The following is a 27,605-nucleotide window of genomic DNA, read 5'->3' as shown; positions in this document are numbered from 1 at the left end:
ACTTTATTGGAAGACTCTTCTCCATGCCTTGCTTGCCATCAATTAATTTTCACTCCAAACTCTTAAGGGTGTGTATTACCCTAGGTCCTGTAAGAAATTCTGAAGTATTTAGAATTTGGCTCTCAAAACATCAAGGTCTTCCAAGCTGCCCACTGAGCCTGTGGATTTGTATTTTTCATTTACCATTAATATTTACTGTTCTTCCTACAAGCAGATGCAGTAGGATGTGTTATGAGATGTTTGAGATGATGGCCATGGCTGCACAGTTCAGACTCCTTGCAGTTTTTCTCATGTACCTCAGTGCCTGTAAATCTGTCTCAATAATCTGTGGGTTTTTTTCAGTAGAAACAAGGGAAAAATGGTCTGTTCAGTGGTTTTCTGAATTGCCTCATGAAACAGTTGTACAATGGCATAAACATATTCATTTGGAGCCTATCCTTTGTAACCAGAGCTCCATAATGGAATAATTATAGGCAGGTCTTTACTGCCAACGTTTCCCAAAAGGCTCACATGTTCAGTTCAGAATTTTTGCTTTCAGTTCTGTGATCTTCTGATAAGAGATTGAATGTTCTGTTGTATGAGTGATCTTCCTTTTGCTTTAGCTGGGCCAAAATACCCCATCTTTCCCCAAGCCAAGATGCTAACATTTTTCTGAGAACGTGGGCCTTCAATTATTAAGGCCTTCAAAATATGCAAATGATAAATGATGTGTCCTGGATGTATGTGTGAAAAAAAAATATGTTAATAGATATTACTCCCTCCAGAGAAAATCGTCTGATATGCTATAAATCTGTCTGCAGGTACATGAAAGTGGTAGAAGCTTTGCCAACATATGGAGTTCATTACTATGGAGTAAAGGTCAGTAACTGCCTATAGATAATGTGATTGCTGAGCTTATTACGCGGGCTTGCATTCCTAGAGGAGCAGTTGGATGATTCAGTGCCTTTCTATCAGTATGAAACTCCACATTTTTCAACCTCTGTAATTTTTCCCCATTCCATGTACTTCAAAAATTGTTTCCAGAAAGCAGAAAGGAATCTTTGTAAAACCTCATGTAATCCTATCAGGAGCTACATTCCTATCATCTTAATTAAACTGGATATCGCTGCTAGACCTGAAGCAGTTAGTAGTTTCCCCAGAGACATTAATCAAGATTAGAAAAACAAAATGTGGAAAAGACTCCTCCTAAGTGGCAGGTGATTAGTAGTGTGTGCTTGGAGTGGGGAGATGCTGAGAAATACTTTTGGAGAGTGATGGAAGTACACCATTTATTCCCATTTGTAGAGCAGAGCCGGGGCCAAAGGGTTTTGTGCCGAAGAGCTCAGCAGAGATGATGTCTCCTTACTTTTGAGTCGTGGCCATGGCTGTGGTACCTGAGAAGCTGATGTTTTGTGCTGATGTTTCCTCCTGTGGCTGTCCATGCCTGAATATAGTGGATGCAGTCACTGGCCACATTTTTTCCCTGTCCCCTGTCCTTTCCCTTCACAGCCACTCCTGCAGCCAGTGACACCCCGTCGTTTCAGCCGCACTGTCGCTTTTCTGTCCGCGTTGCACAGCCACCACCTGAGGTTTTGTGCCTCTGCCTCAGAAGGCAGAGGGAGAAAGTTTCCATGTTCACCCCAGCAATCCACTTCACCTCAAACTGTTTGCCAGAAGATCTTTGTTCTGTACCTACTCGTACTTGTCACAGAGTGAAAAGGGCTGTAATCTTGGAATTGCCTAATTCTTAAGGAGCTCTTGATTGACGTAGACATCCATTTTTCAGGATAAACAAGGAATCCCGTGGTGGCTTGGAATAAGTTACAAAGGAATCGGCCAGTACGACTTACAAGACAAAGTTAAGCCCAGAAAAGTAAGTTTCCTTGCATCTGGTTTTTTTTTTTTTGTGGGGGGAGCATGGTGTGGCGTTGCATGTCAGAATATACTCTTTTAAGCTGTTGCTTATTAGACTGGTGGGCAAAAGACCAAAGGCTGGAGGCAGGAGGAGATTTCTGCTGGCACTGAGGCAGTAAATTTCTCCCTCTCCTAGATAGTGGAAACTCCCTTTGGGAGCTTTGGCTCGTGTGTCTTGAGTTTGGTGGTCTCAGGATGGGAATTTTGGCAGCCCCCAGGGATAACTGCAGAAATATGAAGCGGTTGTGTTGCTGCAAGGCCTTGTACTCGGGCAGTGTTTTCACTTCACTTTTGTAGGTGGGGTTTTTTTCTGCATGAAGCATAAAAGGCTCCACTGATACAGGCAGAATTCGAGGGGAACTGGGTGAAATTGAAGGCTTGTTGGAGCAACAGTGTGTTTCCATAAATTCTAAGGGGGAACTGAGAATGAATGCCAAGTACTGGAGGTCAGTCTTCTCCAGCCCACTGCTTCCCAGTGTGCCTGCTGCAGTGTGAGCTTTGCCCGCACCCTCCTGTGCTGTTTGAACAGGGCAAAGGGTCCTGCCTTGTTCTGCTGTGAGCCCAGACAGCAGCCTTGGAAACCTACCACACACCCAGCACGTGGGGTGGTGGGAGCTCCCCCCATCCTGTAGCCACATGTGTGTCCTTGTGACAGGACTGAGCCCCAAAGGTCTTCAAAGGGTTTTTTAACCCCCATGGCTGGTGAGAGAGCTGGGGTTGCTCGTGCTGGAGCTGTGCTCCTGGGCTGGGGCTCGTTTCTGGTCATGTCTTCATTGAAACATCTAAGCCATGAGGGGATGGAGACTTGGGAGTTTGCTGTTCTTCTTTCTCCGGGAATGATCTGGGCAGGAGTTCACAAGAAGTTGTGCTCCCCGCCAGGGAGTTTTTACATTTGCAAAATGATATTGTTGAGTGTATTGGTGCCAAAAAGCACAGCTTAACAAAACTTCCTTGTTAAAGAGTAATCCCCCCTCTTCGAGCTTCTGACTTGATCTTCTCTTTTTCCAGAGCAGGCTATGACTTGGTTTCTTTTGGTGTATTTTTGTACCTGTGTGTCTGAGGGTGAGCTCTCATGTCCTTCCTTCTCTTTGTTTAGTAAAATACAGAGTTTTATCCCAGGTGTCTCTTCCCATCCGTGCACTAAAAGACAGTAATGCAAGAGGAGCCCTTTGTAAATCAACATGGTGAGGCCATTGAATGTTAAAAGAGAGCATCAAGGAGGTCCTCTTGCCCTTGAGCACTTCCCTGATTTTAGGCAACATCTATAAGATTTTCTTGCCAGGAAAAGATCATTCTGCAGCCAAGATGTCCAGCTGTGACCAGCAATGCTCTCCAAGAAAATGGAGCCTGCCTGGCTGGAAGCATTGCTTTGCCAAGCATTTTTTATGCTTGTGGGATTTCAGTTTACAACATCAACCAGGCAGATTAAGAAAAATTTTTTAAGGTCAGCAGGGCCCAGATACCAAGTCACACCCTGCTACAGTTAGTTATGAGGCGTTGTCTTTCAATACAGTGGGAGTTGTGTTTAAGAAAAATAAAATAAAAACCAGAGGTCATCTCTGCAGTGGAAGTATTATACAATGAAAATGAGAACTATTGTTGGCTTCAATGAAATTGTAATTATACAACAGAGGATAGAGGTTAAAAGGGAAGGTGAGAGAGAGGAGCCTAAATGCAGATGGAAGGTTTAATTACAATAATCTCATTGAAATTGTGGGGATAGATATGGCTGTAGTGTCCTTAAGGATTTGTCTAGTGTCAGTGCAACGGGACAAAAATGATGTAAGGCACAGCTTGTCCTGAGCCATGACTGCCTTTAACAGTGGCTAAATATACAGACAGTTTCTTTATATGAAAAATGCTTTAGGGTTTTAAATACAGTACACTGTATTTAATGTGTGCACTTCGGATACATGGTTGGAATCAGATCACTTCTGGGAGGAAAAGCAGACATCAGGTCTAGGGGGGCACGTACACTCAGGCCTGGGTTTGGAGTTAAAATGCTGAGATACTGCGGCTTATTTCAGTGTAACTACAGCCCTGCTGCCTGTGATGCAGCAGGCAGAAGTTCCTTTTAATCTGTGTCGTTGTTTGTTCATGTTTATGAATGTATCAGAATTTATTTGAGAGAGAGAAGAGTATGTACAGCTTGCCTGCATCTTCCAGGAGTCTCTGGAGTAGCAATCAGGAGGGGAATAGACATGTAAACTATCCCTGTCTTTTGGAGCAGTGGTGCTAGTTTTGCTCGATTTAGCAGAATTTTCTTGCTTTGCTTTTTGGGAATGGAGCCAAACTCACAACTGCCGTGTGAGGGTGTTATCCAGCTGTTTATGCTGTGGATCAAAACTGCTGTTGTGTTTATCCCTAGCCATCTGGGAAAGAGCATCCTCATTGTGCTCCACTTCTCCAGTTGGTGATGTTTAAATATACATGCAGCTGATTAATAAATGGAGAATAATAAGAGGGAAAGGCTGAGTCCAAGTCTAGTGAAGACTGAGCTGGCCTTCCCAAATTTTAAAGCTACAAGTGATCTCTGGGTATTCAAACCTCTCTGATACTGGTTGTGGTTGGATAGCTGCAGCATTTTGGATGGGAGGCTTTTAACAGGAATTGGTGCCTGTGCCCCAGTGAATTCACACCAGGGGGATTTATTCTTCTCCCCATATCTTTTCTGCAGTGCTGTCAGATGTGTTTCTTTCACCACAGAATCACAGGCATCTTGCAAGAGCCAAGTCCATATTTAGAATAAAATTTTACTGTTAATAATAGAAATAAAAGATCTACTAGCTGCACCCATTAATGGATGGTTGGTTAAATGCAAAGAATTTTAACCACCCTCTTCAAAAAGTGAAATCTTTTGGCTTTATCCAAGTAGGTCTTCAGGCAAAGACACATAAATACGAGCCTTGGAGCACAGTGGTTATCCCAAGATTTTGTTATTGGATCAACACCACTGCATGAAGTCCAAGGCTGAGAGCTCCTCACAGGAAGCAGCTTGCAGGAGAGGCCTGGATGAAGCAATCTCCAGATCCTTGTCACCCAGCCCTGCCACTGCTCCATCCTCACCATCCATGAGGGGAGTGTGTGGTGTGTGACTCGGGGCTGGACCTGGAGAACCTGCCCTGGCTGGCTGGCTGGCTGTGTAGAGCTGGCTGGGGAGGTTCGGCTCCAGCTATTAATATTTTTCTGGTTGAGCTGAGATGGTTCGGACAAGGGAGTTTTGTTGCTCCAAGTCACTGCTGGGAGCTTGTGTTGCTTCAGGAGCAGTTTCTAGCAGAGCCCAGGTGTTACCATCACCCAGGACTGCCAGCTGGGGCACTGAGGGAAGCGCTGTGCTCGTAACAGACTGAAAAGGGAGAATTACTTTGTGTGTCATTTATGAAAATTGTCTTTGTGGATAAAAGCAGTGGCTCCACACTGGCTGGAGGTCATACTGAGCTCACTTGATTATCATCCTGAAGTCTCATGGGGCATTAAAACAGACTGGGTTTGGCAGCCCTTGTTCAAATTTGAGCTCAGACCTGGGATTAGCTCTGCAGTCCTGCTGCTTTGCAAACATACTCTTTCAGTTGCAGTTAATATTGAGAGTCACATCCTGCTTGGAGAAGTGCCTCCTGCTTGCTGTGAGGTGGCATGCCAAGATCCTGTCCCTGGTATCCTCTGAATCAATTAGGAAAAGTATAAAACAGGTCCCAGGACTTCGTTTGTCATTTCAAGCCAGGATAGATCTCCCTTTATCTCTACCCCATTCTTCTCACTGGCAAGATAAACAATGTATGTCTTGTTAAGGGAGGGTGTATTAAGGCGTGAGTTGAGTTTATTCTGCGTTCAGCCAATATGTGAGGATCCTCTGAGGGCTGGAGAAGGCAGCTTGCTGGCTCTTTGACTTGTTCTCCCACTTCATTGTGTTTCTGTGGGCGACTCCCTCGTGACAAATTAGCTGTGTTATCTGAAGAGGAGAACTAATCTTGCTATGGTATTGTTTCAAATGTCCAAGAATATCGGTTCTACTGCTTGATGTCTTGACTGCATTGTGTTCTCAGAAGGGGTTTTGTTAGCATATACTCGTTTTGAAATGGGTGGTGTTTGTCACAGGATGCTGTGGGCTGGAAGGAACCTGGAAGATCATCTCATTTCAACCCCCCTGCCATGGGCAGGGACATCTTCCACTGTCCCAGGTTGCTCCAAGCCCCCAGTGTCCAACCTGGCCTTGGACACTTCCCGGGATCCAGGGGCAGTCACAGCTTCCCTGGGCACCCTGTGCCAGGGCCTCGTCACCTCCACGATATCCCTGGCTGGATTTCATACTTCCAGGGCTTTAGCTTTCCAGTCCAGACCCCTGGCTGCTCAGACAATTTCTCTGTATTTCTCCCAGTCTCTGTAGGGTTTTTTTTGGTTTTTTTTTTTTGTATCTAAGTTTGTCCAGAAGCTCTTTGTTCATGCTTCCAAGCCTCCTGACACTTTTGCCTGACTTTCTCTTTGTTGGGATGCATTGCTCCTGAGCTGTGAGGAGGAGGTATTATGGTATTTCTTTCTTAATTCAACATATGCTAAGAGTTGATGCTAAAAGTTTTCCCTTGCAGAACATTTACTTCATGTAAATTTGCTTCCTGCTTTGCTGAATAGTTGAGAACACAGCAGCATTGGAACAGTCTTCTCAGCAGGCAGCTCTAATTAGGCAGAGATTTCTTTTATTATGTTTATTTCTCACCAAGCCATTGATTTAGATAGAAGATACTAAGCTGACATAATTACTTAAAATAAACACAGAGCTTTTATGAGACTGCTCTGAAATACAGTTCTTTCCAGATGTGCAAAAAGTTGCTTGAACGTCATCTGCTGCAAAACACAAACGTTTTGGGGCAGTTTGAGGTTGAGACATCTCTCAGTCTTATGATGCCACTGCTAGTGAGGACCAGGCAAAAAAAGGATCATAAGGTATTAGAAAAAAAAAATATGATTGAAGGGGTTTTTAGAGGACTGGCTTAATATTTAAGGGATGAAGGATGCCTGCAGGTGAGCTCTGCCAGGTTATGCTGGCACAGGTGGGAGCTGTCTGCCTCCTTCCCTCAGAAGTTGCTGCAGGTGGGGCAGTTTGGCTCTCCTGCCATCTCCTCAGGTGCCTCCCTCCATGGGCAGGCACAGCAGGGAAACACAGGATTCCAGCTGAAGGCAGGATGCCAGACACAGCTGAGTGCAGCAGAAGGGCTGAAACACAGCCCTGCTCCCAGCACTGCTGCCAGGGTGGTAATTTCCCTCGTCGGGTGGGGTGCATTCCTGTGGGCAGAGATCTTTTATGTTTCCTTGCTCTGAGTTGCCAGATTTGTCTGCAGATTGCTGTTCCCAGCCAGTTCCCGAGGTGCTGGTTGCTGTGCCTCCTTACAGGCCCTGCATGTACCACGAGTTGCTTTGGAAGTGCTTCCCGAGGGAAAGGCTGCTGCAAGCGCTGTGGTGTGGCCTTGTACTTCCATGCTGACCTTACTCAAAGACCCGTTGGGTGGAAAGCCAGAGATTTGGGTAATTCAGCTCTTGATCAGCATTTGTCACTCACCTTGGAAATATCCCAGGTGCAATCCTGGCACGTGGGCTGGTGCAGCAGCCTGTGGCCACACAGGCGCTGCACTCAGCTGCTCTCTACATTTTCACCTCCTTGCAAAAAACTCCTTTGAAAAAAAATACTACAAATTAAAAGAAAAAAAAAATCCCTGAGGCTCACAGCAATATTGATCCAGGAGCCCCTGAGCAGCTCTCCTGCACGTCTCTTTGGGCAGGGTCTCTGCCAGCTCCTGCCTGCAATCCTGACTGGGCTGTTTTTCTGAGCCAGTTTGTTCCTGCTGTCAGGCCAGGACAAACTTGCATTTTATTCAAAACTGGATGCAAGATCAGCCAGGTTTAAAAAAAAAAAAAAGCTGCTTCTTTTGAGGTGTTTCAACATTTAGGCATGCCATGTCTCTTTGGGCTGCCTTAGACTATTCCTGTTCTTTCTGTGAGGGAAGGAGGACCATTCCTTTTGGTTCAGTGCTCCCTGGTATCTGGAATTGAATCGCAGTAGAAATGCAGGGAAGGCTGAACTCGTGGGCTGGAAAAGCAGCAGCTGGGTGGTAGGAGCCTGGCTGATGCTCAGAGGTGCCTGGGTAATGAGATGTGATCAGAGCTGCACCTCCACCTTCTACAAAAAAAAAACCATCAGAAAACCAACCTTGACCAGGCCAAGTTCTACTCAGAGTCAGACAGGCAGCCCCTAGGATGCTCAGTAGTTTTCAGGAGCATTTAAGTGTCTGACAACCTACATGGATGGGAAGGCCATTAAGAAAACATTAATTAACTCAGGTGGACTTAATCATCTGGTTAAAGGGAACATACATTGCAAAACTTCCACAAAAACATTTTAATTATTCCTAATTGTTCTTCCAGCCCTCAAAAACCAGTTCCAGATTTCCAGATTTTTTTTTTTTTTTTTTTGCCACTCTTTTGTCTTTAAATATGCATGTAGTTTAGGTAAGATTGGAATTAGGAATTATTTAGGAACATGTCTGTACAGAGTAGGGAGTATTTGAAGGGAGCAGGATATCACTTGAGCAGTGACGGTTTCCTGAGGGTTGCCTTTTGACCATGAGCTAGAAAAATTTCAGTTAAACAGAGTTATTACTTTATTGCTTTGTCCTTGTTTGTATTGAGCCCATTTTCCCCCTCTTGTCTACATGGATCCAAGCGTGTTAGCAGAAACTTGTAATACATTCATTCAGGATTATTTTTATGTGCATCTGTATGAATATTATCTCACAACTTATTCTGAAGATGCTCATTTAATCGCCAGCCTTTTTTGCAAGGTCCTGAGTTAGGAGGGTTTGTCAGATGAGGTGACAGCTAAGGAGCTTGTATTGTTCTTCAGTGAGATAGTTTGAGGACAGGGCACTTTTCAGTCCTCGAGAGCCAAGGTGTGTCTTGGGTACAAAGTCAGTTCCCATCTCTGCTGCTGTGGAACAGCAGAGGGGAGAGCTGGAGTTACCCCAGACTTTGAGCAAGGAGGCAGAGATGTCTTTGTAATGTACCCGGAATACCTGGGGCGCCCGTCAGCTCCTTTTGGGCTGGGATGGATCTCACAGGGTGGGGAGGAAATGGGGCAAAGCTCTACCCACATCCTGAGGCAATTCCATGCAGGTTTTCTTAAAAACGCAAACGCCTTTCTTTTTTTTTCTTTTTTTTTTTTTTTTTTTTTTTTTTTTTTTTTTTTTTTTTTTTTTTTTTTTTTCCCCCCCCCTCCTTTCTCGGCACTGCAAATGATCCCGGTGTGGGATTTGCACAGACTCCTGTGTCCCTCTGCCTGGGCGGGAGGCTGCTCCAGCTGCTGGGGCTGCTGCGTTGTGTCCTCCTGCCCAACGCGACCCTCCTCACCTTGGGACAGGTGCCCCCTTCTCCCGCAGCCCTCAGGAATGTCGAGCGCATCCGGAGGGGAAAAACCCAAAGGAAGTGATAAAGGGACCGGGGAGTCATCACCCGCCACGATCAGAGGCGGCATCGAGGCAGTTTTTTTTCCAGAGGTCATGTTTGAAGCACGCCCATGGTTTTTACGAGCGTGGGAGCGGGCGGCCGGGAACGCCGGGATGATGCTTCTGGTTGAACCTGTTGCCTCTGGGTGTGAGTCAAGGCTGGCGGGGCTGGGACAAGGCACGGCAGGGACCCCGGGCAGCCCCCACGCCACTGCCCTGGCCCCCCACAGGCACCCGGGGTGCTGTGAGGGTTGCAACCCCTGGGTAGAATCCTCCTCGTTCCCTCCGCCGTCGGGTTTTCCCTTTATCTGGGGAAAGGGGTGTGGGAGGCGTCGCAGGGGAGCGGGTGGGTGGTGATGTCAGGCGTGTGTCAGCAGTGGGAGGCGAAGCTGCCGGAGCAGAGCAGCACGGCAGAGGGACGGAGGGAAGGACGGCAGGGCCGCCTGGGCTCTGCCCTGCCCATGCCACTCCTGACACCGCCCGGCGGGGCCGGGGAGCCGGCGTCGGGATCGGGGCTGCGGCGAGGTGAGTGCGGGACGCGGGGAAGCAGCCGGGGCTGTGCCGGGATCCCAGCCCGGATCGCTGCTGGAGCAGCACCCACGGGCAACTATTGCTCAATGTCCTGACAGGCTGTGCCGGGGTTGTTTCCTTTTGTGTTTTTATAAATGTTCTTATAAAAAGTTATTACAAAAATTTCATTTTCAAAGTTCAGTGCGGAGTTGTAACGAGGCGTTTCTGACAGCGGTGTGACTGGGCAGGAGAGCTGTGAGACAAACATAAACTTACTTAAGCAGCAGAGGGAAACTGCCACAATCGTCTGGAAAATAATTTATTAATTCAAGCTAATTACATTTCCACTTGCCTTCACCTTTTCTACAGCAGGTTCTAATAGTCGGTTGTAGTCCTAGGAAAGTTTTAATTAGACAGAGGGAAAGGCTGCTGAAGGAGCCACTTTTCCTCCGAAACACAAATGAGCTGGGTTACATTTCATAGTGTTATAAATGTTTCTGATGGCATCACAGCGTAATGTGTCGTTTTTTACAAAACTTGGAAATGCTTCTGTAGTGGGAGGTAGCATGGCACGTCAGGTTTTGGCAGAGGCCGGCGGGAATGTTGTGTGTCCTGGGGGGTTCTGGTGTGGTGGCTGCACCTTTGGAGGCTTTGGAAAAACTCCAGTGGGGAAAGGAGGGGATTGCTGTGCTGGCCTGGGTGCCTCAGCTGGATCCTTGGTGTCAGGGGCTGGTCTCTTACTGAGCCATGTCTGGGTTCATCCTACTGGATGGAAACACCTCCGGTACCTCCGTGTGGGCTGCAGCTCTGGAGAGCAACTGATGTAAACTCCAGCGTGCTGCTGCACCTGTGCAGCCCGGCATGGTCAGGGGGACATCCCTGGGGACACCATGTGCATCCAGGCACCCTGGCATTGCTGGAGACGGGGGCAGGAGGTGGTGCTGCCGAAACCTGCAAGGCTGGGCTGGGAAGATGCAGCCCCTGATGGCTCATCCCCAGGGGATGGCTGATGCTGCTGCAAAAGGAGAGAATTCATATGAAATTCTGATCCCACGGGTGCAGCTGCCAAGCCCTGACTGACTTTGATCTCTTCTCCCAGCTGGCACTTTGGAGGAAATATGTGGGTTTTTAGCAGGAGGATGTGCTGGGGGTGGCTTCCTCCTGTAGCTGCTGTTGTTCTGTACATGCTGTACCTCTGCTCCAAAATGTCACGCTGGATGTCTCACACGGTGTCTTCACAAGAAAAAGGTCTTGGTTTTTCCAAGCTGCTGCCATTCCCTGGGGATGTTCTGACTCAGGGAAGTAGACCATAGTTGTCTATACAATTACTTCGTAAAGAGATTTTTTGTGTTTAATCAGAGAGAAAATGACTTTTGCTGCCCTGCCAAGATCTCTGGGAACTTCTAGCAGTGAAATTAAATGTGCTGTTGATGGAGGCAGATGTTGTCACTGGGAAAATCCTCAATTTGCAGCACATTGTCTGTAAGAGTGTGAAATTACTGAGGGGGCATCCTATATTTATGTGCTTTTTTTAATTGGTGTTATGAATGTAGTTATTGCTCAGTCCATGCCATAGCTGAGGATACACAAGCATTGTAATTTGCTGAAATTATTTCACCTTGGGATGAGAGGACTGGTGATTTAGTGACCGTGTTCTGCTTGTCTCTCCCAATTCTCCTAGCTATTTCAATGGAAGCAGCTGGAAAATCTCTATTTCCGTGAGAAGAAATTTGCTGTGGAAGTACACGATCCCCGCAGGTGAGGCTGGAGGAGGCAGCTCTGTCATCAGGGTTAATCGTTACCCAGAGTGGGAACTCATCATCGTGTGTTAGTGGATGGGGTGGGAGGTGCCTCAGAGCTAACGTCTGAGCTTACTTTGGGCTTTGGGACTGATCCTGATACTGATCCAGCATTTGGCAGGGGACGCTGCGGCGGTCACAGCTCTGGGTGTCCTCTCAGATTCCCTGTGTGTCCATTCAGGGAGTTCTTGGAGCAGGGGGAGGATTATTTGTCGTGGCCAAATCTGCAGCAGCACTGGGTGATGGGATGAAGGAAATCTGCGGTTTTTGCGTCCTAAAACAAAGGCTGAGCCTCACCTGATCAAGAGAGAAGCATTGTGAACTTTAAACCTCAAAGACCTGTGTTGAAATTGCATTTCTTTTCACCTCCTCAGAATTTCAGTGTCAAGAAGGACCTTTGGTCAGAGCGGGCTGGTGGTGCAGACCTGGTATGCAAACACTTCCCTGATCAAGTCCATCTGGGTGATGGCAATCAGTCAGCACCAGTTCTACTTGGACAGGAAGCAAAGCAAAGTAAGTTACGAGGCATTTTACTGCAAGCATGGGTTTCAACACCTTTCCTGTATATCCTTCAGCGTTTATTTTTCCACGGATGAACTGCTCTCCGGAGAAAAACTACAAATTGTTTTTGTCAGCTTTTTGAGCAGTCTCTTAGTGGCAGTACTGTTATTCCATCCATTTTAGCCTGCCTGCAGTTAAGGCCTATGGAAGTGTAATCAGGGAAGTGGGAATTCCCATGTCTGGGTGTCTAATGTGCCTTTCCTATTGTCTGCTTTCCTGTGTTTGTTTTGTAAGCTGCAGAGATTTTGAGCTGGGAGATGTTTCAGGTTTTGGGGGAGAGGGGAAAGGAATGCCAAACAGCCCTTGTATACCACAGGCACCTGTGTGATGCTGTTGCTTTAGCCCTTAATTTTGTGGGAGATGAGGTGTGAAATGTCATCTTCTGTGATGTGTTCTGAAGTTAATTAGAGGTAACTAAATGAGGCTGGATTTTTTTTTTTAAACTCCTTCAGGCAAAAATTCCATCAGCCAGAAGTTTGGATGATATCGCCATGGATCTGACGGAGATGGGAACACCAAAAGTATCAAAGCTGGTGACTTTGGAGGCCAAGAACCAGCTTATTATGGCCAGCAATGGCAGTTTGATCTCATCAGGTAACACTGCTCGTAAATGTGAAGGAGCCAAGCATAATGGGGCTTGTGTTTGTTAAAAGGGAAATGAGACTACCAGACAATAAAAGTTTTACCTAGAAAAATTTTACCAAGAAATCCTCTGATACAGAGTGTGTTTTCCAGGCTCTCAGGATTCAGAGGTCAGTGAAGAACAGAAGAAGGAGAAGATTATGGAACTAAAGAAGAAAGAGAAACTCCTTCAGGAAAAACTGCTTCAGAAAGTTGAGGAGCTGAAGAAAATCTGCCTGCGAGAAGCGGTGAGAGCTGCACCTCACACTGGGGTCGGGCAGGTGGGAACCCTTTTCTCCCACTGGGCCTTACCTGGAGCCCTCTCTGTTCCCCAGGAGCTGACAGGCAAGATGCCCAAGGAGTATCCTCTGGGTGCTGGAGAGGAGCCTCCCCAGGTGAGGAGGCGCGTTGGCACGGCGTTCAAGCTGGATGACAACCTGCTCCCCAGTGAGGAGGTGAGCGTGGCAGCTTGTTGGCACAGCAGGGCTGGGGTGGCCACACCAGTGGCCAAAATCACTTGTAGATAATCCAGCTCTCCCCTGGGTGTTTTAAGAGGAGGCAGCTGGGACAGTTGCTTGTGTGGAGTGGGAAATTTCAATGGGTTCTGCCCTTCTTTTGGCCACGCTTTGAACAGGCCAGGAAATTGGCTGTTTCTAAAGGCCTTAAGTTCACCTGTCCTGAACCCCTGATTTGCATGAATTTTAATGGATGTTTTGCTGCTAATTAGAGAAGATCAGGTGCATAATGCCACTTGGCAGCCCATGGCTCTTGAGCTTTTCTGGAGCATTGACTTATGTCATGTTGGGATGGTGTTTGAACCCAGAACGTGGCAGGGGTGTGCACTGTCCCCCTTGCAAAATCAGCTGCCTGTGAGCATAGTTGTGTGACAGGTGACAGGAGGAGGAGTTTTACCTGTGGCTTAATGAAGGTTCCACCTGAGTAAAACCTCCCTGTATTGCTCAAGAAGCTAAAATGAACTTTGCTGGCAGAGACTGACTCGAGAGATATGGTAATTCAGATGTTTGCAGTTTCTGGACAGACTCCATTCCCCCTCATTCCTTGTGAGATTTGTTAACAAGCTGTATCATCCAAGTAAGTAGGTGTTGGGCACTTGGCATCTGTCTTTCACCAGAAACTCACTGCCCTGCCTCACAGGGCTGGTGTGCTCCTTGTCTGCAGCAAGGTGATTTTGTGGACTGCTTAAATGCTATTAAACCAAAATCCTGCTGACCAGATTTAATAACGTGTTGCTTAGCACTTCTGCAGTGCCTTTCATCTCAGCTTCTCAAAGTAGTTTACAAACAATTAATTAAAGCCTGAAACTCCCTCTTACGTAGGTATGGTGATACCAATTTCCATTTTTATTTTCTCTGAAGTAGGGAGAGATTTTGAACAGAGGTTTTCAGGTTGGACTCATAGCAGGAGGTTTAGCAGCCTAAACCTGAATCTAAGAGCCTGTGTTATGTCACCTGGGCTTCAGAACTTTGGACCTTGCCCAAGAGATCACAAAATTGTACCCTAGCCAAAAATAAGATCTAAGACTTTCATATGCTGAGATTGTCTTGTGTATGAACTTTGGTATTTCTGTATTTTGTGCTCAGGATTTCACTTCATCACCTCAAAAATAGTTCTTCTTTTTAATGACTTTCATTGATAATTTCTCTCTGGAGTACAAACAAATAATTTATCTCACGAATTTTCAGGATCCTACTTTGCAGGACTTGGAGAGCAATTTTATCATACACCAAAAGCTGGTGGAAGCTGCAAAGAAACTTGCCAGCGAGCCAGACCTCTGCAAAAACGTGAAGAAGAAAAGAAAGCAAGAGTATGCTGATGCTGTAAAAAAGCTGCAAGAGATAGAAAACTCCATAAATGAATATAGAATCAAGTGTGGCAAAAAACCAACCCAGAAATCAACTCTGGCTCTACCAGGTGAGAGAATTCCCCATGTTCTGATGCAAACAAGAAGGGAAAAAGAGCAATTAGGCTTACTTAGAAACTTGGTTTACATCTTCTCTATATGGTTTTTATCTTCTCCAAGGCAGTTAAATAAGAAAAAAAAAAAAAAGATGAAACTTCTGCATCTGATACAGTCAGTGCTGCTGTAGGCTAGGGGCAGAGTAGGCTGCAGCTTTAGGAGCAAGCCCAGACATGTTCCAGCGCCAGATATGGGCTGAAGATGCTGTGCACAAAAAGGCTGGCAGCAGCACCTTGGATGAACCTTTTCTGGTGCCTGAATTCCTGGTGTGTTGAATTTAGTTGTACATTTGAGGTACCACATGCAGCACCTCTCCCCTGTCCCTCCTGTGGTGCTTCAGATCCAGCAGAAAGAGATCAGGCAGGCTTTCCTGCAGGATCAAGGAAATATGGATGAAAGACATTGCTTCCTGATTCAAAATTCCTGATTTCCAGGAAGTCACAAGTGAAGTCAGGAGTTTATGAATGCAATTAGTAGCAAACAGATTTCTGACTGAGTCTATTTGCCACTGATGAGCACAGTAAAAGCAGATACTCTTGGTCCCTCTGTTCTGTGTGATTCTCCTAAGGGAAGTGAGATTCTTGCTGCTCCATAGGATAATATGTGAAAACCTGTTAGTATCCAAGCCAATTGAAGGAATTTTGGATCCTTACCCCTGACACGCCACGGCATCACTGGGCTATCCATCATCACAAAGTGATTATTCTGGAAGGCTGATGATTGGTATTTAATGTGGCCCAGCTTGTTCCTGATTGACAGAAGGGAGGGAAACATCTGTTTTTCCAGTCTCTTGCTCACCAGTCTGGATACTGATTGTGGAAGGTCCTGTCTTACCTGGGGCACCTGGTGTGTGCTAATGGGCAGGAAGGCCGGGGAGCAGAGAGATCCATCAATCCATCCATCCATGGGCGCTGTTGTTTGTTGCTGGCAGTTTCTTGCCCTGTTGTCCAGGCCAGCAGTAAGCAGCTGCATTCCCTTCCAGTCCCAGGCTCTCACCCTGTAGTGTTTGTTTACCTGAAGCTGTCACCTGCTTCAGTAATTGATTTTATGTGTGACCTTGTCACCAGTGGTGCTCTCGAGCTCCAGGTCTGGGTTTCAGGAGGCCGAGCAGTGATGAGTCACTTGTGTCTGTGAATTCGGGGAATGACTTGCTGGAAGTAATATGTTAAATAGCCCCATTGATTTATTGAATCAAACCATAACTATTTCCATCCCAGCCCCAAGGGTTAGGAGGTGAAGGACATACTGGACTGCTTTCCATGTTCCACTTTCTCTTTCCTCCCTGTCTAGCCCAGAGTTTCTTCCTCCTTTGCAGGGAGCTGCACAGACCTGGGATTTAAATTCAGATATGTCACCATATCTGACTATGTCAGCACTGCACACCCCCCTGCATCCAGCACTGTTGCTTTAGGCTGGCTTTTTTTCTTTTCTTCAGCAGGCTTTGTTCCTCGCGCACTGGGCCCAGTTCCATGTTTTGCCACCCCGTGGTCAAATCCACATGAATCAGCTCCCCTGGAGCTTTTTCCCAGTGTCAGGTTGCAAGCAGAGCTGCAGCCCATCCTCGGTGGTCTGACAAGTCTCCCCCCAGGGCAGGGGCTAGTCCTGATTTTTGCTGTTCTTGAACAGCTGCTCTGTTTAGTACATTCCTGTAACCAGACCTTCCCTGGCAGCAAATTGTGACAGCAGGAGCAGCGTGCATTGCACGTGCTCATGGTGGCTGAGGGCACAAACAGGTGTCACACACAAAGTGGCTGCCACTGTCGTTTTTTGTTGCTTCCTTTCTCTCATGCTTGAAGATTCATGGAGATTTTTTTACCCCACCAGTGCCATATCTTGCCAGAAACAGCCTAGGGATTGAGCTGTCTGTGGGTTAATTATCTCTAGCTCAGCCTTATTTCTCTGCTGCTCCAAACCTGCGTGAGGACAGGCTGTTTCTCAGTGTGTAGCATCAAGGTGAGACAGGTACAGTGAAGTGCTGTGAAAAAATAACAAAATGTAGAAGAAAGAAAAAATTTGTATGCAACAGTTCCTGTTTTCTGTGTTGTTGGAATTTGCAATGCCTTGATGGAAATCAGTGGAATTATTCTGGATTGGTCTTAATTTAATTGAAACAGGATCTGTATGCTGCTGAAACATTCAGAAGTGAATGCCAAATTTTAAAAGGCTTTTTTGTACCTACCTGGTGGGGTTTCAGGTGTACCTAGAGGAGATGAGCTGCTAACAGCCAAGATCTACGTGTCTGTGTAGGCTCCTGACTCCTACTAAAGCACCAAAACACCCTGTGAGATCTTTCGGAACTGGGGTGGAAAACACCTTTGTAAATCTTGGCCTGATTCCTGCTGCAGATTAAAAAAAAAAATCTCTTTTGATAATTACCTGGGTTGCTTGCTGAACTGCAGTGAACACACTGTGGTGATGTACCAGAGTGTCTTCAGGCTGTGGGGGCTAAAGAATGTGGATTGTAGTGTTACAAGTATCACCTGGCTCTGAAACTCTAGAAAATACACTATATTAAGACATTTGTAAGTTGATGTTGGCTCTTTTATGCTTAAGGTGTTTGTTTTTATTCACAGATGATATAATTCCATCCGAGAGCAGCTCCCTGTCAGACACAACCACCTATGATGATGGTATGATGCTTATCCTTTTTTCTTTTTTTTCCCAAGAAGTTTGTCCATTCAGAGATATTTCTTTGACTTACTGTCCGTTAGCATGTCCCATCCCTGGAAGTGCTCAAGGCCAGGCTGGACAGGGCTTTGAGCAAAACCTTTTAGAGGAAGAGGGAGTTGGAATGAGATGAGCTTTAAGGTCTCTTCCAGTACAAGTCATTAAATGATTCTGTAGTTTTGGTGGCTTTTGATGACGAATTACTTTATAGCAGAAGAAGAAATAGCTACTCAGGAATGTCTTTCCTCCTAATGGGTTAGTTATTGAAAGTTTCTGCTCTGTGAGCTGACCTGAGTCATCTTTAGAGAAGGAAGTTGGTTTTAACATGACCAACCTGCAAGCTGAGGACACTGTGGGTGTCAAATACATTGTCCCTAGGGCCTGGCTTAGAACCGAAGGACTTACAAATTGGGAGAATTGGCCCAGCCTTTCTGTGCTCGCAACCGCCATAAAACTTAGAGAAAGGTGGAATAGTCACAGATATTAATGCTCTATTTACGTTTATCTGTTCCCTAGTGAGCTTGCATCTTGCATGGGTTGTTTGCTCAGCTTACTCATTTCACACACACACCCACAGACACACTCACACCCTGTTCCACAAGGTGGAAAGGACTTGGCCTGCCTCTCCCTTAAAACTGGATAATCATCATTTGGGGACAAACATTATCTAAATTATTACTCACTTTTCAGTTCGGGCCTGATTCTGATCTCTCTTTGTCCCAGTTTTAGACTTGTACAAACCAGGTGGTGCTATAAAATGGATTTACACCTGATTGCTGCTTGTACAAGTAGAATTGGAGCCAGGCTTGTGAACATGTTCTCTGTGATGCTCGTTCTGCATTTATATGTGTTAGTTGGAGTTTCCTGTTGGCTCTGTCGGGACCTGGTTGTGCCCTAAGCGAAGAGAGAACAAGGATCAAACCAGCATCTTCCCAATTGCCTTCAGCCAAATGTGTCTGTCAGCTGTCTTTGCTCATTCAATCGCTTTTGAAGTCAGTCGCTTTTAGGTTGTATTTCAAAAATAATTCTTAAAATGTCATTTTCAAGAGCTGGAAGGTGAGGGAGAGGAACTGGCCTTTGCAGAGGCTGAGCTTGTCTGCTTGGCTCTGGAAAGGATTGCTCTGCAAACAGATGTTTTCCCAGGAAGTTCCATTCTGTGATCTGGCACAGCCCCAGGCTGGGTGTAGTCTCCATAGGAGTCAGTGCTGCTGGGATCTGGAGGAGCTTCCGCAATGTCCTGTCTGTGTGGAGAGAGCTCAGTGCAGGCAGGAAATCTTGTCTAGCTCCACAGCTCCTGTCATTGTCTCTGTACTGCAAAGTGCTTCTCCTTAGGGGCCACAGGTTTGCACACGGGGCAAAAATATCACAGATTTTGCTCTAACAAAATGCATATTCCTTTCCGACAGTCAGTGAATCACTTCCTGCGGCAGCGCAGAGACCCAGCTCTGCACAGCTTTCTCCAAGACTTCCTCCACCCAAGTCCCTTGGGGTGGAGAGGATTCATCTCAGGAAGTCATCCATAAACGAGCAGCTCTTGGAAAGCAGACACTCCAGGTAGGCACATCTCACTGCTGCTGTACTCTGCAGCTGCTGGCATGAGCTCCATCCATCCTGCCCTGCTGAGCATTCCAGCAGAGCCCACCGCCTCCCTGCTCTTCTGGGTTTACAGGATTTGGTGATGGGAGCTGAATTTCCTGGGTAGGAACAGAAGTGTGTATCTTACTGGCACAATATCTCACACCAAAGATGAGTGTAGTTTTTGTGAAGAGATTTGAGATGGGTGAGAAATTTAATAGCAAGGGCTGTATTTAAGGAGTTGCTCATGCCTAGCACTGCTGTCATTCTTTGTGTCAGTTTCTGGTTTTTTTCAGTGTTAATTTAACAACTTGTCATTTTCTTGATGACTGTGTTTAATGGATTCAGGCAGCACCAAACCCTGCCCATCCCTCCTGATGGTATCAGTATTTCAGCAGGTGCATTGTCGAAGCAGACATAATTCATGTAAGGCCTGATGAAGAATTCTCTGTTTACAAGCAGAGCTACTGGGATTCAGCCAGCTTCCATCATTGGTGCCAGCTGTGTGTATCTATGGGATTTGGGCACTTTCTGAGCTGGAATATCTCCATGGGGCACATCAGTAGCAGCAGGTTTGCAGATGATTGTGTGATCATGTTTTATGTGATCATGTCAGATCTGGTGCTAGCAGTGTTCCCAGTGTAGGGATTCCCACTGATCCTGAGATTTCTTGGACTGTCTTGTGTGAGCAGGCTGTTAAAGGTACACTTAAGAACGTCTTAGAGTTTTGAGCAACGCCATATCTTTGCTTTTTTTTCATCTGTCCCTCAAGATAAGCGAAACTTTCCTCCACATGAAGTTCAGAAGTCAAATTATAGCCATATGTACCCCATTCAGCTGTGATGTGCTTCATTTGAAAGCCTAATTCCTTCTCTGTTACCTGCTCTGCCTCTCCTCGATGGTTCTGTCCTTCGGCAGCAGCTGATCATCCTGCGAAGACCTCCCTTGAACCACAGGAAGGGGCCGAATTCTTCTTCCTGTTTAACAACTCTTGTTTCTTCGCACATCGTTACGTTTGCTCTGTCCTTCCTTTTGTTTCTCCGAGACTTGAGACTTCGAGACTTGAGACTTCGGGTGCCTGAACCGGGTGTATGCTGTGCCTTGTGTGATGTTTAACCTCACTGGGCTTGTCTCCTTTGCTGCAGGGACGTGCTCTCCACGCACAGCAGCCCTTTCCGGACGCTGGAGCGGCCGGCGCAGCCCCGCGGCGGGAGGAGCATGCCCACCACCCCCGTGCTCACACGGAACGCCTACAGCAGCAGCCACCTGCAGTAAGGAACCTGTGCTTTACACCTGGGGAGGCACAGGAATAAAAGAAAAGGGTGTTGAGAGGGCGAAGGGTGGGTTTGGTGTGCGGTTTTCCCACAGCGGGGTCACAGGCTCTCAAAACGTTGGTCAGAGCCATTGGTGTGGGAAGCCGGCTGTAATGTGAGCTCACCTGTACTGTCAGACAGCTGACAAGCCGTGCTGGAGAAGGAGAGATGCTAAGAATCTTACAGTGTTATCAAGAGCTGAAAGTTTATTTAGTTGGGGTAGTGCAGCCCTGAGAGATCCAAAGGAAACCCATCTTTCCATGTTCTGCTCCAAGCTTGTGTCGGCTTTACCTTTCTAAAAGCTGAGGGAGCCCTCACATAAATCATTACCAAATGTGCGTTTGTGACCTTAGCTCTGTGTGCCCCTGTCACAGATTGACCTTGCTCACTCTGATACATTGTTATATGGGAGATCTCCTACTGTTGCAGCCAATACAGAATTCAGCCAAACCGAGTTCTGTGCCTTGCAAATCCTGTGTGGAAAGATAAGGCAGGAGTTGTGTTGTGCTTGGACTGGGGAGGCAGCTGACCTGTCCATGTGTGCTCTCCCCAGCTCTGTGTGAGTGTTTGTGTGAGACTGCCTTTAACCAGCCAAACATCTGTGTTGTTGTAGGCCAGATGTTTCCCCACACCACTGCCGGCAGCGCAGCGGAAGTCTGGAATCCCAGACCCACCTGCTGTCCGAGGCTCCTGCTGAAAAGACAGCCTTCTCCCTCTCCAAATCCCAACGGAGCAGCAGCACAGAGATCCTGGACGATGGGTCATCCTACACCAGCCAGTCAAGCACGGAGTATTACTGCGTGACACCCACTCCCAATCCTTATTACACCACTCAGACGCTCGACAACAGGACCAGGGGTCGCAGGCGGTCGAAGAAACACAACATTTCTGCTGCCAGTTCAGGGAGCATGCCAAACCTGGCCCACAAGGACGCCCGCAGCGGTGTCTTCCACAAAAACCAGGAGCAGCCTTCCTCTAATTACTACATCTCTGGGTACTCCCCGTACACTGAACCTGATGTTTACTACAACGGAGGATACGTTTATGAGAGTGACACGGAGGGACAGTACAGTGTCAACCCCTCCTACCGCTCCTCGGCGCATTACGGGTACGAGCGGTACCGGGAATTCCGCTCCTACCACGAGGACGAGGTGGACAGGGTCCCACACAACCCCTACGCCACCCTGAGGCTCCCCAGGAAGCAGGTGGTGGCTAAAACGGAGCACATAACCAAAAACATTCACAAGGCCTTAGTTGCAGAGCACCTCCGTGGCTGGTACCAGCGTGCCTCCAGCCAGAAGGAGCAGGGTCACGGCCTGCAGGCGGGCTTTGAGCCTGACAGAGGATCTCAGAGGAGTTTGGGCTTTGCTGGGCTGCAGACGCCGTGCTCGCCCAGCAGTCGGGTGTCGTCCTTCTCTTCGGGTAATGCTCTTTGTCTTCGTCTGTGCTGAGTGTTTTTGTGAGTCCCTGCTGTGCTGTCAGCCCTGCCCCGTGTCACTGCCTCAGTGAAGTCAGCAGAGTGGAAGCCAGGCCAGAGCTCTGTCCTTAAAGGTGGATGAGGAGCCAAGTAGGGTCGTGTTCTGTTCTTGGAAGGAAAGCCTTGCTTTTGTTGTCTTCTCCTAAGGGTAAAAAAATCCTTCTCCTTTTGCTCTTTGTGTAAGCACAGTAACCCAGGGAAGGACAACAAGCATTTGAGTTTCAGACAGGTGTATTTAGCAACTAGAAGCATGCTTTTTTACCTCATGCCTTATAAATGCCGTGGCTGCCATGGCTTCCAAAATACAGTCCAGTGAGCATCACTGAATGTGTCAGAAAGCACTTTAAAAGCTCCAGGATACCACCTGTACAGTGCTTGCCTCCCTACAGGGCTTGTAAATCGTATTTCGTGTTTGCATTGTCTGCCTGTGTCTTACAAAACCCCATAGAGATCGCTGATGAGAGTTGTCTTGTTTGCTTCAGCTGATTTAGCTGAAGAAAAGTCTGATTTGTTGTAATCCTTTTTTAAATTTCCAGCATCTTCCACAAACACTGCTGGGAACTGGAGAAACCCCCTGGCACTGGGACTTTCAGACTACGATACGTTGTCTCATTCCTCCTACGCCAGCTGTTACGGGAATGTTTATGGCAACCTTCCTTTGCAGAGCAAGTGAGTGGAATATGTGAAGATTTTCTGCCCTTCCTCCTGCATGTCACGGGCTTCTAAAAAACTTCTGAGCAAATCAGCTTGATTTCAAAGAGCCAGGATGAAGAGTACTTATGAAATTGATGTTGTGAGAGCAGGTTTTCTGTGTGGAGCTGTATCACCAATGACTGTACCCCGACACTGAGGGAAGGGAGGAGCAGTTGTGAAGGATGAACTCGTTGGTTGCACAACTTTTTCCTGTGGCTGGTGCTGGGCAATCGAACCTCCTGCAGTCCCTGGTAGCTGTGATGGCTCTGGGCAGTGTTGCAGGCAGAGCTCACAGTGAGCCCAGTCCCTCTTATGGGGGGGTTTCTCCTGAACCCCATCAGCAATTTCACAGGACGCAGTCCTGTTGGGTTTCTGAACCTGTAGTGCTTGTGCTGATAAACTTTTGGAAAAACAAGGAAAGGAAACATCTTCAGCCTCATGTCTGACATGGTCCCCCCTCTGCCAAGTGCATCTCCCTTGGCGGAGCTGAACCTGGGAGCCATGGGGGATGTGCTGCTGTTTGCAGACACCCCCTGCTTGTGGGGTCTCTCCCAAGGGCTGCAGAGAGCCCAGGGTCTGCTGGGTCCTTGCAGGAAATCCTGCAGAGCTCTTGCTGCTTCTGCATGGCATTTTTGATGTGCCCCCCCCCCCCGCTGTAGGATGCTTGTCTGTGAGGACAGGAGGCTCCTGCCCTGGGGAATGACTCTGCCCCCACAAATGCCATCACATTTAAATACACTTATGCTCAGTGTAGTAAGTACCCCACGTGTGTGCCTCCTGCTTTGTGGGTTGCAGTTTGTGCTTGCTGCCAGACCGACTTGTGTGAAAATACTGAATTTTTAATTTTGTTTGTTTTAAAATAAATGAAAGTGTAAGGGAATACATAAAAGCTGCTGCTAGATCTTTTTTTTTCCTAAGCTAAGTGCTATGGGCTGTTTTACTGAAGTGATTTAAAATATCTATGGCAACAGTGTTTAAAAATACTGTTTCTACTAATTTTTTTAATTTCTTATAATCGAGCTTTGAAAATTCTGCTTCTGTTAACAGCTTTATCTAAATGAGCTTCATTAGCCATTAATTTTCCATATTCTGAATCACTTGTCTGATTGTTCATCTGCTTTATTTTCTACTTTAATGTGATCATGGCAAACAAGCAATCAATACACCCAGCAGTTCTTACAGAGCTCAAGGCCAGGTTGGGTGAGGCTTGGAGGTGTAGTGGAAGGTGTCCCTGCCCAGGGTGGGGATGTTGGAACAAAATGAGCTTTCAGGTCCTACCAAGCCAAACCAGTCTGTGATATTGTGACAATTCTGAGCAGCTGAGATTGCTCTTGCACACAATTTTCCTGATTACAGCCCAAAAAATGGGTTTGCCTTTGGAGGCAAAGTCAAAATAACCAGCATAACTTTGAGCTGCGTGAATTTAGGGGCCTGGGAAAGACGCTCAGCTGACCCTGGTGCCGTGTCTGTGTTGCAGGACGTACGCAGAGCCGAGCCAGCTGGGTGGTGACGAGGAGGATGGCTTGGAGGAAGAGCTGCCCAGCAGTGAGCAGAGGCTGTACTGGCACGAGGACTCCAAGCCTGGGACACTGGTGTAGCCCCCGTGCAAGCCCCTCATTCCTACCCCTGCGTGCCTTGCACAAAACGCCGCGGCTCCGAGGCCGACCTCGGGTGGAACTTGCAAAAGGAACAAAAAAAGAGGAAGCAGGCTTGTTTTTGCTGGGAAAGGTGGAATTCAGCATTAAGAGGGACTGCAGCCAACTGACAAGAGTCTTACCACGAACGGCGTTTCTCTGTGAATCTCTACAGCCCACAGGAGCCAGGGCAAGCCACAGTTCATCTATGACCAGATGCAGCACTTGGTTGAAGTATTTATATTTAGCAAGCACTTTTTGGGAAGGTTGGAAGGTGTTGAAGGCAAACCTCAGAGAAAACAAAAAAATGTGAAAAGGAGACTCTTATGGAAAAACCAGGAGTTCTAGGAGCACAAGTCTGATGTCTGAAAGAAGAAGAAAAAATGAAAATTTATTCTGCCATGGCTTATGAGGACCTGGAAGAGGTTTCATAGGCTTATGGAGGATAGATACTGTGTGTGAGTGAGGCAAAGGGTGACTGAATCAGTATTGGAACATTACTTGAAGGAAGGAAGGCTGGAATTTTTTTATTATGGAGGTTTGAATGAGTCTGTCCAGTTTTTGGGGTGTTGTTAAGAGTGTTTGTTAGCACCACAAGCAAGTTCTGGAAAGAAAAAAAAATTGTTGACATATACGTCGTGTAAAAACTACAGGTAGTCTTGGATTTGGAAACAGAATCAGTAAACTTTGAACACCTTTTCTTCCATGATAAAACATAATTAATAACGGCCCATTTGATGACCTTTCCGTGGTACAACTTCACTGTGTGCAGGAGTAGGCAAATTTTCCCCGTGGCTGCACGGTGACCCCCGTTCATCGGGCGACAGTGACACGTTGCTGTGCCACAGTGGGGAGCCCCAGGGAACAATTTGGTAGCAATGGCCAGTATTTTAGGGTGGATGCAAACACAAAAACAGCCAAGTGGGTGCCTTAAAATGAGGGGCATTAGGATTGTACCACCAGTCACCTGAACTGCCAGGTGCGTCGCAGAGTCACTGAGCGACAGAACAGTGTTTCCACAGAACCGTTTGTGTAGGGATAAAACCATCCAACTGCAGTCTTGATTGAAGAGGGATAAACCTACCTCAGGTCATCCATCTGTAGGAACAAATTGGCACGGGGTTATCCTGCCTGATTCCTGATGACTCGTCTGCATACGGTAAAATCTCTCTCATTTCTCAGCTGTGCTGTGCTTCAGGATTCCAGAAATGGTGCTCTTTTGTTCTTTTATACAAAAAGATTAGTTACTCCTTGTTCATATTGTGAATAGAAAGGTTTCTGATAAACTTTTTTGACGTTTTTTACCAGTATTCCAGAGCATGTAATATATACAGAGGGACACACTTGTTAAGCTGGTACTTAGTTGTTTGTATTATTAGAGTCGCGATTTGGAATTAAACGAACAAAAAAAAAAAAGAAACCAAAATAAAAAATAACTTATTTCCTTGGTTTTGCATATTTGTATAGCCTTCTAGAAATGCGAAAGCTCTTTTTGCTTATTCTTTTACTACTCCTGAATTTTTTAGACCTATTATTTTGTATAGGTCAATAAACTAAAAAGTGTGCTACCAAAACCACTTCAGCATTCCTCCTGTTTCTCCTTGAGTGCTTGGGAAAGTGCAGTGTGTGTTATTTCAGGGCTTTGAAGTAAATCACCGTGGTCTGATTTCTTTTGGCCTGTGGTGTTGGGTGGAGTGCAGAGGGTCAGTGGCCTCATCTGAAGGAAAATTGGCTCCAGGCAGGTCAGACATCCCAAAATATCAGAATATCAGGTCAGAATTTCTGCTTCTCCATCAGCTGTACTGCGGAGCCAAGCTGGGCTCACTCTGCATCTCTCCAGTGATAGAGATACAGAGGTGTCCTTTTGTTGTTGAAAATGCTTCTTGCTCATCTTTCCTTGCACCTAGGAATTGCCACAGCCTTTCCCATTTGGAATGTGGCTTTTGGGGTTTGTGTTGCTCGTATGCTGAGTCCTCTTTGGAGTTTGTGCCCCCTGAGACACCCACCTATCTGTAAGAGTGACTTGAGTTTCAGATGCACAACTGCTCTGTACCCTGGTCACCCAGTAGTTGAGATTATTCAGTCTTGCTCTCCTCAGAGTTATTTGGCATTCCCTACTTTTTGTGGTGTCCATAAACTTCACAACCACCACTGAATTTTATTATTTCCAGGTTGCTAGTGAAAATAAGTGTTAAAAAAAGCCTGCAGGTGTGCCCATTAAAATTATCCCCATGACCCTGTACTTTTGCATTTCTCCAAGCAGCATTTGAGGTTTGTCTGCTGGCAAGTTCTTCCTACATCAGCTGCTCCCTGCTGCTACAGACCAGGAGTACATTGAGCAGGAAACTGAGTGGTCCCAAGTCCAGTTCCTTACCCGCAGCTCGTGGAACCAACATTCTCAAAGCTTTTCTTACAAAAAGGAGATGAGATGTGTGACAATGCCTGTGCCCCCTTTAAAGCTTTGTTTGCATTCCTTCATTTTGATGCTGTAGCCATGGAGTTTAGAACTGGCTTTTCCATCAACGTTTAGGATTTAGCTCAGCCCAGCACATCCATGTTGGCACAAAGCTGGTGCTCAGCCTGGCCTCCCAGCCTGCCGGGACAGAACCAGGGTGATTTTGGATGAACTTGTTGGAAAGATGGGAATTCGAGGTGGGTTTGGGTTGAGGATGGTCTGTATTTGGGGGTATTGTGTACAAAACCTCTAGGGCCAGAGTTCAGAGCCTGGTTGTGGTTTCCAGTTAGCAAGAGCTGGGCAGGGAAACTGGGAATAGAAGTGGAGCTGTAGCTCTTGAGCCCCTCTTGTCATTCTCCACATGCCTGGTTCTGCAAGGGTTTTGTTTCTAGAAACTTGGATGAAGGGTGCAAGTACAGAGTGAAGAAGGAGGCCCAGAAGAAGAGAGTAAGAATATCCAATTTTTCTTTTCTCAGATGTTGCTTAGGGTCAGTCTTGGGTGTCACAGGGAGGGAAAGGGACATCCCTGTGGCGTCTCCTGCCTATCAAATTAGCTGCTGCTACACCCAGTTGTTGCCAGTTGTTCCCCAGGACCTTAAACTTTACCCTTTGCAGATTTCCAGCTTGTTTTGTTGTGTTTCTGGAGTGATGTTTTGATGCAGATGTACAACTGTTCAGAGATCAGTCTGTGTAATGCAGCTGAGGAGGTAATAAAGACATAGTTGTAATCATTATCTTATTTGTTCGCAGCTGAGATACAAATTGCCTGTGCTTTGTTTGAATTCCTATCTCATCTGTGTTGCTGTTTAACCACAGCCTGCCTCACCAGGATAACTGAGGACATCTAGTGCCTGATAGCAGAGTTGAAGAGAGGTGCCTTCCTGCTTCTCGTCCTCCTCTGAAATCCTTCCTGACCCTTCCAGTATGAAGAAATATCTA

General features: G+C 46.7%; 1 protein-coding gene across 3 annotated transcripts in view; it reads left to right on the top strand.

The window, feature by feature from the left end:
* The window catches only part of FRMD4B (FERM domain containing 4B), a 98,320-nt gene extending 72,538 nt beyond the window's left edge, over window positions 1–25,782 (top strand). For all 3 annotated transcript variants that reach the window (XM_066195288.1, XM_066195287.1, XM_066195289.1), the window contains 14 exons: window positions 801–858; window positions 1,766–1,852; window positions 11,575–11,651; window positions 12,067–12,205; window positions 12,706–12,847; window positions 12,989–13,122; window positions 13,210–13,329; window positions 14,578–14,806; window positions 17,426–17,482; window positions 18,926–19,073; window positions 20,240–20,365; window positions 21,021–21,829; window positions 22,421–22,553; window positions 24,055–25,782. In XM_066195288.1, coding sequence (XP_066051385.1) covers window positions 801–858; window positions 1,766–1,852; window positions 11,575–11,651; window positions 12,067–12,205; window positions 12,706–12,847; window positions 12,989–13,122; window positions 13,210–13,329; window positions 14,578–14,806; window positions 17,426–17,482; window positions 18,926–19,073; window positions 20,240–20,365; window positions 21,021–21,829; window positions 22,421–22,553; window positions 24,055–24,175 — 2,380 coding nt within the window. In that variant the 3' untranslated portion in view covers window positions 24,176–25,782. The remainder of the gene's footprint in view (window positions 1–800; window positions 859–1,765; window positions 1,853–11,574; window positions 11,652–12,066; window positions 12,206–12,705; window positions 12,848–12,988; window positions 13,123–13,209; window positions 13,330–14,577; window positions 14,807–17,425; window positions 17,483–18,925; window positions 19,074–20,239; window positions 20,366–21,020; window positions 21,830–22,420; window positions 22,554–24,054) is intronic.
* The last annotated feature ends 1,823 nt before the right edge of the window (window positions 25,783–27,605 follow it).

The sequence above is a fragment of the Chamaea fasciata genome, unplaced genomic scaffold (assembly GCF_029207755.1).
Source record: "Chamaea fasciata isolate MVZ Bird 193981 ecotype frontalis unplaced genomic scaffold, bChaFas1.0.hap1 SCAF_13, whole genome shotgun sequence".
In the NCBI taxonomy this organism is placed as follows: Eukaryota; Metazoa; Chordata; class Aves; order Passeriformes; family Sylviidae; genus Chamaea; species Chamaea fasciata.
Note: the sequence above shows the minus strand (reverse complement) of the source record. Positions and strands in the feature narration are given on the sequence as shown.